This window comes from Tursiops truncatus, chromosome 1 (genome assembly GCF_011762595.2).
Source record: "Tursiops truncatus isolate mTurTru1 chromosome 1, mTurTru1.mat.Y, whole genome shotgun sequence".
Lineage (NCBI taxonomy): Eukaryota > Metazoa > Chordata > Mammalia > Artiodactyla > Delphinidae > Tursiops > Tursiops truncatus.
Genome location: NC_047034.1, coordinates 72,246,008 through 72,259,715, shown reverse-complemented (window position 1 = coordinate 72,259,715; position 13,708 = coordinate 72,246,008). Strand labels below are relative to the sequence as shown.

The following is a 13,708-nucleotide window of genomic DNA, read 5'->3' as shown; positions in this document are numbered from 1 at the left end:
AACTTCTACTTCATAGGAAAAGAGAGAAGAGGAGAGGGCAGAGCTGAGTGTGTGTCAGAGTGTGTGCATGGTCTTGTGTGTGAGTCACTGTGTGTGTGTCTGGGTGTGTGCTCCTAAATCTATGTGTACCTAATCCCTGTGTTTCTACAGATCTCTAGTTGTCTGATAGTACCTTTACTTGTGTGTGTCTCCGAAGGGTTATCTGTGTGTGTGTGTGTATGTCTGTATCAAACGCCTGTGTTTCTATGTTTTCTGCCTCTGGGTGTCTGTGCCTTTTCTCCTGAATGTGTGAGTGTAATGTCTGTGTCTGGGTGCCACTGTGAGGACGGTGACTATGGTGAGAGCTGGAAGACAAGGTGCTCTGCCTGCTGCCCTCTTGTTAGCATCTGTAAGAGTAGGAGTGAGAATGCCTGGGGACACCACTGGCTGCGCTGGGAGGGGGCTCTGGTTGGGTGTGAGTCAAGAATCCTTTGTAGGTGTCCTAGGGAAGCCTGTTTTGCTCTAGCTGACTCTCCTTGGTCCCTCCTCTGCCTTGGGCCCTGGACTGCCGAAGGCCCTTCCAGCACCCAGTATTGGCATTCTTGGGGGCTGAGCTACTCTACACTACCTCCAAGAAAAATAAGCCGCCTGCTCAGCTGGGGGCTTCAGGTCAACAGCTGTCAGGTCCTAGGTGGCAGCTGAGGGCTTCTCAGCCACCCTCTAGAACCCACTTGACTCCTCATGCACATGGGAAGAGGGGCATAAAGGGAGCAGAGGACCAGACTGTTCAGAAAGGAGGGGGACCTAGTTCTACTTATTAAGGGGTCCTGGACCCCCAGCTTCTTTTCAAGTCTCCTTCGCCCCATCCCAGAAATGAATGTTCACAGGAGATAAAGATCCCTGTCTCGGCCTCCCTAATTCTTCTCCTGGGAACTCCAGATTGGGGAGCTGAAGGCCCAGGGTCGGCGGTAGCAAATTAAACCTAAGAGTGAGAGGCGAGTAGCGCCCCGGTTGTTCCCGAGGGGGCAGCACGGTCCTCACCTCCCACGCGCCGCGCGCGCTCCGGGCCCGAGCGGGGCGGGGCCTGGCGGGAGCGCGCCGGAGGCGGGGCTTCAGGGGCGCACCCGGGAGGGCGGAGGGAAGGGCTGGGGGCGTGGCCTAAGGCTCTGGGGCCGGCGGCGGCGGCAGCAGGGAGCTGGGAAGCAAGAAGCCGGGAGCGCGGGGCTCAGTCGGGGGGCGGCGGCGGCGGCGGCTCTGGGGATGGCGGCGGCTCCACTGCTGCTGCTGCTGCTGCTTGTGCCCGTGCCGCTGCTGCCGCTGCTGGCCCAAGGGCCCGGGGGGGCGCTGGGAAACCGGCATGCGGTGTACTGGAACAGCTCCAACCAGCAGTGAGTCGGGGGCCCAGGGAGCCCATGCGTCCCGCGTCAGTGAGAGGGGGAGGCCTGGGAAGTCCTGGGGGAACCTGGGGTGGGAGTCCTGGGAGACCATAGCTGGGGGCTAGGAGGCGAGGGAGAGGGGGAAACACTCTGTGGGCATCTATGACACTCGGGGGGTGTCTGAAAGAGGCTGTTAAGGTATAGTAACCAGGGCTTGGGCCGTGCTGAGGAGGCACCTCGGGGACACCCCACCCTACCTTGGCTTCTCTCCACACCCGCCTCTGGAATAGCTTACCCCCACCGACAGTCCCCCCATCTTCCTCTCCTTCGGCCGGGCTGGGGTTTGGGAGTACCAGTGTGCTGGGGATAGGCCGCCGCACTTGGGGGACCCAGGGATGACCTGTTTTCAGCCGTGAGGGTTTCAAGGGGTTCTATGACTCCTGCTTTTAAAAGTGGAGTCCAGAGCTGAGGCAAGGAGTCCGACCAAGCACCTCCTCAGAACGAAGGCGAATGGGTTACCCTGGTTGTATGGATAAGCCCGGTTGGGGTGACCTGGGGCTGGGCCGCCAAGTTGGGGGGCTCTGGAGGTGCTGCTTGGATAGGATGGGAACGTGGGGTACCGGCAAAAGGGAGGGAGGCAAGGAGACGGCGTGTCACACACGCACACACACGCCCGGGCTGGGGACGGCGTGTGGCTCCAAGAGTGAGCGGGCGTGCGCGGCTGTCAGTGTGCGTGTGTGTCTGAGTGTGTGATTTGTGTGTCTGCGTCGGCGATTGTCTGGGGGTGGGAGCGGGCGACGGGTCGGGGAGGGGGCTGCGGTCGCTGTCCGCGTGGCCGGCCGCTTCTGAGCGAGGGTGGCTGGCCGCGGTCTGGGCGGGTGTCAGGGCGGCCGTGTGGTTTCCCGGGGTGTGTGAAGAGGCGGCTGGGTGCCGGCTGCGGGGCCAGGTCCTCATTCTGCTCAGTCCTTGCTGCCCTTGTCTTCTCCTCCCCGCCGAGCCGCCGTGTGTATCACCCCGGCCGCCTCCGTGTGTGTCTGTGTGTGTGTGGAGGGGGGGAATCCCTGGGGACACGGGGGTCACTGTCACACCTACCCAGGCGGCGGCGGTGGCACTGTTTCTGGCTCCCCACTCCAGGGGGCGACTCGGGAGCAAATGGCGAGGCCCACAGGAGGGGACTGAGAAGGCCGGGCGGCCGCGACCCCCAACCTCCCTGGGGAGGGAGTGCCGCTCGCCGCTCCGCTCTTTGTTGTTTGGGGCTCTGCGCCTCCCCCTCTCTCCCTCCTCGCGCCCGGAGTGTCAGACTGGGGGTGGGGATGAGCCAGCGACGCCCCCCTCTCGCTTCCCATGGAAACCTCGGGGGTGGGGATACGGCCCCTCCCCCCCGGACCGGGACTCGGAGAAATCCGAGGGGCACTGGGGGCTGACTCCCCTGCTCAGTCTAGCTCGTCTCCCTCCCCCAGACTCACACGTCCGCCCCCCGCCCCGCTAGAGTCTGGCGGGGGGCGGGGAGCAGAGAGCGCGCAGGTGAGGGGCCCCGGGTTCCCTACGACCGTCAGGGCACCCCCATATTCTTAGGAGAAGCCAGAGCCAGGGGGATGCGGGAATGGCGGGGGGGGGAGGGATGTTGTCGATCAGGTTCCCCTCCCCTCATACACCTGGGCGCAGGTGAAAGCCCTGGGAGGGGGTGGGGAGCCCAGGTTCCGAGAGCCTCCTTTCTGTCTTCCCCGCTCCCCCACAGGTCTGGACCGGCAGAGATGGGAGGGGGCGCGCACCGGGCCGGGAGGCCGCCGCCGCCCCCGCCTCGCTTCCTCCGCCTTTGTTGCCGCTGTGCCCGAGCTCCCCGGCTCCCTCACTGCGGCAGCCGCGGCCCCATAAATCGTGAGAGCGACGTGCTCCGGAGCCGGGAGTGGAGAGGGCCAGGGAGCTGGGGGCGGGGCCGGGCCGAGCCACAGGCTCCCGCGCCCCCTCCCCCAGGTCACGTGAGCTGGGCTCCTGGCTCCCACCCCCCCGTCACTTGCCGAGGATCTCTGCCCCTTGGGATCATGTGGAGAGGGTCTTGCGACCCCGCCTCCTGGGGGTCACGTGGGAGTGTACTGGTGGAAATTGTGCGCTGGTCTCTGACAGACCTGGGGGCAGTGCCCTGCACAGCGACCGTGATCTCGCTTCCTATCTCCCACTCGGCCCCTCCGTTTGGTCCTCTGGAATAGGCGAGATCTATTCCCAGCCTGGCCCAGAAACTAGGGATTGGGCGAACTATACTGGAGGAAAGCGTGAGAGTGTGAGGTCGAGGGGTCCCCTGAGCCCGGAATCGAATGCGGGGTCGGGACTGGCCAATGGCCAAATATATGCGCCCAGGACCGTGTTCCATTTCTTTGCAGAAGTGTGCAAAGGTGCTGGTCTTCACCCCTATCTCAAGAAGTGTACGGAACATCTTTCTCTAGCTGTCTCCCTACCTGTCTCTTTATCTCTGAAATGTTTCTGTTGCTTATCTCTCTTTCATTCATATATTTATTGAACAAATATTTATTGAGGCTATACTACCTCCCTGTTGGTCTTTCTCTCTCTCTCTTTTCTCTCTGTCACCGAGTCTCTGCCCTGAACCCCTTCCCCGTCCCTGATATTCTGCTTTGCGTCTCTCCGTCTCCGTCTTTGCTGTCTGTGGGCCTCTCTGGAGCGGCCTCTACGTCTCTCCCTTTCTCCAAGCCTCTCTCCTGTCTCATTCTCTTCCCTCTCTCTCTCGGTTTCTGGATCCCTCTCTTTCGCTGTGTCTCACTCCCTTTCCCCTCTCAGTGAATCCGGTTTCTGTTCATCCCCCTCTCGGTGTGCGTCTCCCCCTCTCTCCATTTCTACGTGTCTCGCTTTCGGCGGGTTTCTCGCGCTTCTCCGCCGCTGCAGATCAATAAACCTTCGCCGCCGCCGCCGCCGCCGCCGCCGCCGCCGCTGTCGCAGGGAGGAGGGGCGGGGATATGGGGCGCGCTGATTTTCTCCCATCCGACGCCGTCCGGAGAAGCCCAGGGCCCAGTCCCGGGCTGGCAAGACCCAGTGCGGTGGGGCGCCGAGGCCCGGGGCGCCGGAGGGGTGAGGGGGTGTCAGCGTGCACGCGCCGCCCCGCGAGCGTTCTCGCCAGTCACCCACCCAAGCCCGGGTGCGCGGACCCCACGCCGCACACACGTGGTCAGGCCTAGTCTGCTGGGGTGAGCGGCGCGCAGCCTCGGGGGCGCGCGCTAGAGAGAAGGAGAACCGGGGTCCGGTGTCTTTATCCCTCCTCCACTTCCTTAGCTCTGCATCCTGGCGTCTGGGGTGGGGGCAGGGATTTAACAAGTTCAGCTCTCTGGGGATCATTTCCCTACTCCCTGGTCCGTTAGACACCCTGTTTACCTGCCCCTAATTGCCCCAGGGGGAGAGGTTTGCTCCTTCCCCGCTCCCCCGCCGCCCACCCCACCAGGCTCGAGCAGGTAGGCCACTGAAGGAGTGAAAGTGAGGGGTGGGAATGCGCACCGGGGGCGGTGAGAGCCGGGAGAAATGAAATAACAGGGTGAGGGGGCACCCCCTCCGGGTGGGGTGTGTTGACACGCCTTTCTGGAGGAGAAATGGGAGGCTAGGAGGGGATGAAGTGAGGAAGAATAGAGAACTGTTTGAAGGGGCAGGCACGACCCAGCCCCCAGCCCCCAGCCTATCTTCTCCCGTGGGGCGGGGGGTGGGGTATGGCTCTAGGTTAGAGCGGTGCGGCCCTGGAGGGGGGTGAGCTGTGGCGCTAAGCCGGGGCCTAGCGGCACCTCCCTCTTCAGTGCCAAGGCTGGGAGGATGACAGATTCAATTAAAGCGCCCAAGCCGAGCAGACACCTCAGGTCTCCCGGGAGGTGTGGCTGGGGATCCTGGCACCCAGCCCTTTGCCCCCTGTCCACCAGCTACCAACTGGGCACAGGCATTCCACAAGCAGTTCTTTCTCCCACATGCACAGCTTGGGGAGGGAGGTGCATTTCAGGGGCTGTTCCACTCAGCCCAGGGATGGGAAAGAGGTGGCTCCTCTTCAGTTGTGGTCGCCCAGCAACCTTTGTATAAGGCTACTCCCCTCTGCGTTAAGGAAACTGAGGTACCTGTAGGGATAGCTCTGGCTTTGGCTTCCTCTCTGCTAGAGCAGGGTGTGTTGTGGAGGAACTGGGCAGTGCCCTAGGGAGGCGCTACTTCAGAGGAGGGCTGGAAACCCGGGCGAAGCTAATGGACAGAGGCCCCAGTGTGCCTGTGCAGCTGCTCCAGGCCTGGCACTGGTGGCCCCCTCCTCAAAGCCTGTGGAGAAAACAGTAGACTTTGGGCTTGGGGATAGAGAGGCAAACCTGGGGTGGTGGCTGGGAGCTAGGCCTGGTCTAACCCGTTTTCCTGCTCCCAGTGCCCCAGGCAGAGACTCCTGCCCACCTGAGTGCCAGGGCCAAGGAGGGGCCAGAGTGACCCATCACTCCCATGGGGACCGAGTGGGGCTGGTGGCATTCCTGATGATTCAGGGAGGCCGTGCCCATTCTTACTGGGGTGCTCAAGCACCAGCTCTTACCTATCTGCCTTACTGCTGGGCTTGGAAGGGAGTATCTGGGGAGGGGGTGGCACAGGCAAGGCCAAGGAAGTACGGTGAGGTGAGGAGGGACTCTCAAGGCCCCATGCTATCCAAAGGCCTCCAAGCTCGCTTCCCTAATGGATCTAATTACTGTTTGTGGAACTGGAAGGTGCCTGGCGACATGGGGAGTGAGTCTCTCCCCTCAGGGAGTTCCAGGGACCAGGGACCCCAGTGGTTGGATGTTTTGCCAAGTACCCCATGCCTTCCTGTGTCCACCACACTCCCCTCTCACTGCCAAGATGTGTGCATTCTTATGCTAAGGAAATTAGGGGAAACTCCTGCCTACTTCTCTGAGTTTCTTTCTCCATTCAGATGTTTCTCCCATCCCCACACCACTCAGTACCACCATGGAGAACAGTAATACCAACATTTTGATGGTAACTAGCAAGGCAGGTGGGGATTACAAGGGACCCAGCATCTGCTTCTCTGCCCATAGAAGGATCAGGGAAGTAAGAGGCACAGCCATCTTGTCTGGGCACTATGCCCACTACTCTTCCCAGCATCGTCATCACCTGGGGCGTTGGCGTCCAGGTTGAGGAGGGAGGTGTATAGAGACAGAAGTTTTGGCTGGTTAGCGTGACACCACACGGAGCCTTGGTGTTGAGTCCCTTAGCTCCCTGATCTATTGTGTCACGTTATTGGGGACCTAATTGTCCGTGGCCTCAGGGTGGAAGTCAGTGGGACTCAAGGGACAGAGGCCAGTCATACCGTAGAGAGAGCATGTGCCAGTGTGTGTGTGTGTGTGGGAAGAGCAGGAAGAGCTTGCAATTGCTGGGGTCAACCAATACCGGCATGCCAGTCCAGCACACATATCACCTACTTTTTCTATGTGTATACCGCCTATGAGTGGGCGGTGAACATATTTGTGTGTGTGCCATAGAACTTGTGCATGTATATGCATGAAGCCTCCATACATGCGTTTGTGAGGGCAGGTCCTGTCCGACTCGCCTTTGGGGCCGACTGGCAGCAGCAGGAAAGCATGCTGGGAGAGGCGATGGAGAGTGCGCATCCCTCGAAGGGATCCCTCCCACTTTCACACTTCCATTCCTTCTATCATTCCTCCCTACTAGTGAATTATGGGGGATGGACAGAGGAAATCCGGGCCTGGGTCTGGGAGTCGCTGGGGCCTGCGCCGTTTCTGTGGTAACCAAAGCATACGTTCCCTTCTTCCCTCCACCCTTCTCCCCCGCCTCTTTTCCTTCGGAGGCCGGCAGGGCTTCCCTGTGCCTTTGCTACCCTCTGGTGGCCACTATGAGAAGGGCAGAACAAGGAGTGGGCCTGGAAGGATAGCTGGGGGATTGACGGCACTAGGGCCCTGGGGACAGAGACAGGGACTGAGAAGGGAGGAAGCGCAGAAGAAAAACCGGGAGGCTCCGAGGACCCTGGGGAAGGTCTGCGGAGCGGTGAGGTGGAAAGTGGGTTGGCTTTGGGTTTGTTCTCTCTGACCCGCTTCCTCTCCCCACAGCCTGCGGCGAGAGGGCTACACAGTGCAGGTGAATGTGAACGATTATCTGGATATTTACTGCCCGCACTACAACAGCTCAGGGGTGGGCCCGGGGGCGGGGCCAGGGCCCGGAGGCGGGGCGGAGCAGTACGTGCTGTATATGGTGAGCCGGGCAGGCTACCGCACCTGCAACGCCAGCCAAGGCTTCAAGCGCTGGGAGTGCAACCGACCGCACGCTCCCCACAGCCCCATCAAGTTCTCGGAGAAGTTCCAGCGCTACAGCGCCTTCTCTCTGGGCTACGAGTTCCACGCGGGCCACGAGTACTACTACATCTGTAAGTGACGGCCAGGCGGCGGACCAGGGCGGGACCTAAGAATGCCAGGGGGTGGAGTCCCGAGGGGCCGGCGGCGGGCCAACGCTGCAAGGCACTAGGTCTCCGTCGCTTGGAGTGATACCTCGGGATGAGGCGTGGGGGCTGGGGACCTCAGGGTTCCAGCTCAGAGTCTTGAGGCTAAGAAAGAGGTTAGTGGCATTCCGAACTTTGGGTCGCAGAGTCACTGTTTCTGTGAGGGCCATTTCTAGGCCGGGACCTCAGGGGTCATTGTTTCTTGAGGGATGGGACCCAAAGGGCTTCTAGGGCTGACGGCGGAGCCACCACGACCAATGCGCAAAGGGTGGAGGAGGTACTGAAGGACACTGCCCAAGAGGGGCAGTTTGGAGGGGGTGAAAAGGAGAGTTTCTGAGCGAGGAGGGCACGGGGTGTAAATCTGGAGAAAGCCACTCAGGCCCAATCTCCTCCCCAGCCACGCCCACCCACAATCTGCACTGGAAGTGTCTGAGGATGAAGGTGTTCGTCTGCTGCGCCTCCAGTGAGTATAATAGGCTCCCAGCCGCGACCCCATTCTCGGCTCCCCTGCTTTGGGGCTCCCCTGGCTTCCTGGGGGTGGGGGCGGAGGGCACAGGCGAGGGGGACTCGGTCCTCAGCTGTAACAGGGGGAGGGGATCCTGGCCCTGACTATCCCCTCCTCTCTCCCCCCCCCCGCACCCCCCCCCCCGCAGCATCGCACTCCGGGGAGAAGCCGGTCCCCACTCTCCCCCAGTTCACCATGGGCCCCAATGTGAAGATCAACGTGCTGGGTGAGTGCGCAGCGCCCTCTGGTGGCCACTGCTGGAACCGCAGCCCCCTCCCGGTGCCTGCTCATCTTGCATGTCTTTCCTGGGGTCACCGATCTTTACCACCCCCGTGGGTGGCCACGTCCCCCGCTCCACTGCTGCTGCCGCTGCCGCGTGCCCCGCCCCAGCACTCAGCACAGCTCTCACCAGTCTGTCTATTCATCTATCCACAGAAGACTTTGAGGGAGAGAACCCCCAGGTGCCCAAGCTTGAGAAGAGCATCAGCGGGACCAGCCCCAAGCGGGAACACCTGCCCCTGGCGGTGGGCATCGCCTTCTTCCTTATGACACTCTTGGCCTCCTAGCTCTGCCCCCTCCCTTGGCGGGGAGAGATGGAGTGGGACTGGGACAGAGCAGGGAGCCTTTGGCCTCTCCAAGGGAAGCCGAGCCTTGGGGCCTAGACCCCTCCTCTGATGGCTGGAAGTGGGGTCTGCACCATACATCTGTGCCCACCCCTTCTGCCCCCTCCCCACCAAGTAGGGCACTGTAGTGGACCAGGCACAGGGACAACCAAGGGTTCCAAGTGGCCTTGTGGCTCTGGTAATGTTTGGTACCAAACCCGGGGGGCCATAAGGGGCAGTGTTCAGGACTCCCTGCCCCCTGGTACCTTTCTCTGACCCCTGGTGCCCTCCCCCTTGTCCCCCCCCCGAGAGAGAGACAAATGTGCCCCAGAGAGAGCAAATCGAAGTGTGGGAGACACCCCCAATCCCTCTCTTCCAGGGGCAGAACATGGGGAGGGGACTGGATGGGCGAAGGGGTGGCGCCGCCTGCTGCCCCCTTCCCCTGTTTACAGCAATAAGCACGTCCTCCTCCCCCTACTCCCACTCCCAGGACTGTGGTTTGGATTGAATCCAAGTTTACAAGTAGACACCCCTGGGGGGGCCGTCAGTGGACAAGGGTGACAAGGGGTGGGCATTGGGGTGCCAGGCAGGCATGTACAGACTCTATATCTCTATATATAATGTACAGATGGACAGAATCCCTCCCCCTCCTTAACCCCCTGACCTTCCTTGACATCCCCTTCCAGCTTCAGACCCCTTCCCCACCAGGCTAGGCCCCCTACTGGGGGACCACCTGGCCCCTCTTTTGTCTTCTGTGAAGACAGGACCTATGCAACGCACAGACACTTTTGGAGACCGTGAGACAACAACGCCCCCTCCCCTCCAGCCCTGAGCGGGGACCCAGCTCCCAGGACCTTGCCCTGCCCATCCTCTGTGGTCCCCACCCATTCTCCTGGGCCTTTTTCAAGTGCTTTGGCTGTGACTTTCATACTCTGCTCTTAGTCTAAAAAAATAAACTGGAGATGAAAATAACTGAGTGTGTGTAATTTCCAGGGGCCACCACTCTTCTGTACACTGGTTAAATAAACCCCACAGGTCACAGGACCTGGGGAGGGGACAGGACTCTAGGGCCAAAGGGTCAACTGAACACCTTGTTCTGTGGCTCATCTCCCCTAAGGAGGCAGCTCTGAGTGGAGGGAGCAACAAGGGCTTCCGAGCAGGGCATGGCAACCTCTCTGAGCCTCAATCAGAAAATTTAGGTTATAATACACCTCTCACAGGGATGGTGTAAAGATTAAATGGCAGAGGGAGTATAAGGCTCAATCAGTGGTGGTTTTCTCCTTTTCTTCCCATTCCATTCTGTAACCAGAAGTTCTTGACTGGGGTCTATGGATTTCAGGGGGGTGTGAACCTAGATAGGAAAAAATTATATCTTTATTTTCACTCGCCTGTAACTGAAATTTAACATTCTCCTATGTACTTGGGCAATAAGCCACAGTAGTGGGCTTCCCTGGTGGCTCAGTTGTTAAGAATTCACCTGCCAATGCAGGGGACATAGGTTTGAGCCCTGGTCAGGGAAGATCCCACATGCCGTGGAGCAACTAAGCCCGTGTGCCACAACTACTGGGCCTGTGCTCTAGAGCCCCTGAGCCACAACTACTGAGCCCACGTGCCACAACTATTGAAGCCTACGCTCCTAGAGCCCCTGCTCTTCAACAAGAGAAGCTACCGCAACGAGAAGCTTGCGCACCGCAACAAAGAGTAGCCCCCGCTCACCGCAACTAGAGAAAGCCCGCGCGCAGCAACGAAGACCCAACACAGCCAAAACTAAATAAATAAATAAAAATTTTAAAAAACAATGTGAAGGTAAAACAAAGAAGCTTTAAAAAAAAAATAGCCACAGTAGTTTTAAGGGCGCCTGTGACTTTGTAACAGACACAGATGTGTTCAGACTGCGTTATAGTTTTTGAAGATATCTCAAAATATCATTTACTCTCATCACTACTTTGAAATAACCGTGGTTGTTAGATCTTGTTTTTAATGTGTTAATAAAGAAGCATATATATTACTATACCAAAAAATGTAAATGTTTTGATAACTGTGTTTCAATATAATTGGTTTCCTTTATAATCCTTTGTAATTTTATTTCTTTCATTTAAAACATTATGGCCAAAAGGCTGAGAGTTTGCGGGTGCTGTAGCTGCACATAACAACAGCACCCTACATCCATCAGGAGAGTGAGGGGACAGAAGGAAGAAGACGGGACAGTGGCTGAAGCCGTCAAAGGTCACAGCCCCACCTAAGCCCAGTGAGGTCAGTGTTGTACAGGTGGGCACTTCAGGAGGGCGGTGAGGGGTTGCTGATAGGGGCCAAGATCTATCCAGGCTTCCCTTGCCCAGCCAAGCTCCCTGGCCCAGGGAGGGGGTGCCTTTTTCCTCATTGCCAAGCAGTGACTCCAGCCCAACCAGGGCACTGTGTGGGCAGGCTGGGTCCTGGGTGAGGGCCCCTCCTGTGTGCCCTGTGGCTCTTGCCAGCTGCACTGTGAGTCTCTGAGCAGCAGGGACTGTGTCTTCTCCCCCTCTGTACTCATAAAACATGGGAAACGGAATTTCGACCGGACCGTGGAGAGTGGGTAGGTTTCCCACTGGCAGAGCTGGGAGGAGTGGGGGTGGGAGGGCAGGTGGGGAAAGGATCAGGGGCAGCCAGTGCACTAGTCCGAGGCTCCCTACGTGGAGACAGGACTTGAAAAGGTAGGCTCATCGATCCAGTCATTCATGGATTCAATCGACATTTATTGAGCGCCTGCTGAGTGCCAGGCCCTAACCTGGGTGCTGGGGATACAAAGAAGACAGTCTCTAGCCTCAGATGAGCTCATAATTTCGCATGTGTTGATATGTGATGAGGAATCAGTGACACACACACATATGGCAATGTAACCAGGTGTAACATGGGTAAATGCCAGGAAGCTACAGGAACATGGGGGAAAAAAATCACACTCTAGCCTGGGGACGTAGGAGGAGGAGGTACACATAGCTGGGGCCCTACTAGGCAGTCTTGAGGGCCTTGAAGGCTGAGGAGTGTGGGCTTGTCCCACAAAGGAGTCCAGGAGCTCCTACGTGGGGTAGGAGCTGGCCGGCTGGGATGGGGAGGATCTAGTGGGTTCAAAAATCCAAGAATGGGGGCTTCCCTGGTGGCGCAGTGGTTGAGAATCCGCCTGTTGATGCAGGGGACACAGGTTCGTGTCCCGGTCCGGGAAGATCCCACATGCCGCGGAGCGGCTGGGCCCATGAGCCATGGCCGGTGAGCCTGCGCATCCAGAGCCTGCGCTCCGCAACGGGAGAGGCCACAACAGTGAGAGGCCCGCGTACCAAAAAAAAAAAAATCCAAGAATGAGAAGGCTGCAAGAAGGCCAGGCATTTGGGAGCAGGAGCTAGAGCAAGCCAGCTTCCGTTCACTGAGCACCTACTACGTGCCAGGCACTGTGCCCAGTGCTTTACATGCACTGTGTGCATCACGCCCTTGGAAGCCTTACTACCCCAATAGCACAGATAGGAAAACTTGAGGGCCTAAGAGGCTATGTCCCTCAAGGCTGACATTCAAAATGGGTCTGTCTGTCGCTGTATTCTGACCATTGGACCCTGCACCACCACCTGGAACCCTTTCCCACAAATTCTGATTGCTTCCTGTCATCCCCTCCATCAGAGTCATTCAGAGGTTTTGGAGAAAGACATCAAAGGACTTCAGCTCTGGATTGGGGGAGCCAGTCCAAACCCCGCATTTTACATATGTGAAAACCGAGGCTCAGAGAGAGCAAGTGACCTGCCCACAGTCACTTAGATGTCCATGGCAGAGCCAGGACTGGAACTCAGGTTTTCTGAGCCCCCAGTTTTTCCTATCATATTGTGATGCCCCAGAAGGGAAGATCTGCACCTTCCCAGGAATTGGAGACTGGTCTTTGAAACCCCTTAATCCCCCACAAGCAGGGATTAAGGAGGAAGCACGACTCACTTCAAAGATCGCTTTTCATTTCCCCTAAGGCTGGGGCTTCAGGAAGTTCTGGGGTGCTGCTGGGATCCCCCTCAGGCAAGGCTTTAGTTCCCAGAGCACGTAAGATGGAGTGGGGTGAGGGCTCAGCATTTAGATGCACAGATGACATGACCCTGAGCCCGCCTGGCACAGGGCCTCTGCCTTGTGGCACCAAGATCTGCATAGACCAGGGTGTCCTGGCCAAGGCAGAGGTGAGATGATGCCAGTGGTGGGCCTGAGGGCAAGGGCTGGAGGTGTGAATGAGGGCAGGGGTGGCAGGAAGGAAGGAAGGGGGCCTACGATCCAGACTCCATACCTGTTGATGGAGAGGATAAAGCAGGGGAGGAGTGCACAGAACCAAATAGAACAGTTTGGGATATGGGACTGAGCAAGATGCTGGGGGGAGGGGGAAAGAGAGCACCAGGACAACAGCAGGGCATGGGAAAGCCAGGCTAAGCCACCTTCTTCCTGCTGCCACATCCCAGCACCTGGGATGCCCCTAGAATCTGCTGATGGCTGCCAGATGGTGCCCCAGGACCTGACATTCTGCTAGTGTCCTGTCCCCACCCCAAAGGACAGGGCCCTGAGGCCAGGGAAGTTCAATTCAGTGAGCTGTGCCAGCTCCAGACTGGCAAATCCAGCTCCAGATGGCAGCGTGCCCACGCTGAGCAGGGTCCTCTTCCTCCTTGTTCTCTTGTCCTGGCCGCCTCCACAAGGGCCTCAAGAGGGTTCATAGCAACACACGCTGGAATTCCCAGAGGGTCCTCCTAGGGACATCCCAGGACACAGCCAGACAGAGACTCTCACACGGCCCCTTCCTTCC

The 13,708-nt window shown here is 58.8% G+C and overlaps 1 protein-coding gene across 4 annotated transcripts in view; it reads left to right on the top strand.

Annotated features, from left to right (window-relative positions):
* Positions 1-1,144: 1,144 nt before the first annotated feature.
* The window catches only part of EFNA3 (ephrin A3), a 30,002-nt gene continuing 17,438 nt past the window's right edge, over positions 1,145-13,708 (top strand). For 2 of the 4 annotated variants that reach the window (XR_004526907.2, XR_004526906.2), the window contains exons 1-5: positions 1,145-1,367; positions 7,427-7,740; positions 8,210-8,275; positions 8,466-8,543; positions 11,036-11,172. Coding sequence is in view for 2 of the 4 variants with exons in the window: in XM_033857691.2 (XP_033713582.1) it covers positions 1,240-1,367; positions 7,427-7,740; positions 8,210-8,275; positions 8,466-8,543; positions 8,753-8,883 (717 nt within the window). In the remaining 2 variants the exon portion in view is untranslated. Of the gene's footprint in view, positions 1,368-7,426; positions 7,741-8,209; positions 8,276-8,465; positions 8,544-8,752; positions 9,892-11,035; positions 11,173-13,708 lie in introns of those variants that run through there. The other 2 variants (XM_033857691.2, XM_033857696.2) reach the window with 2 other exon arrangements.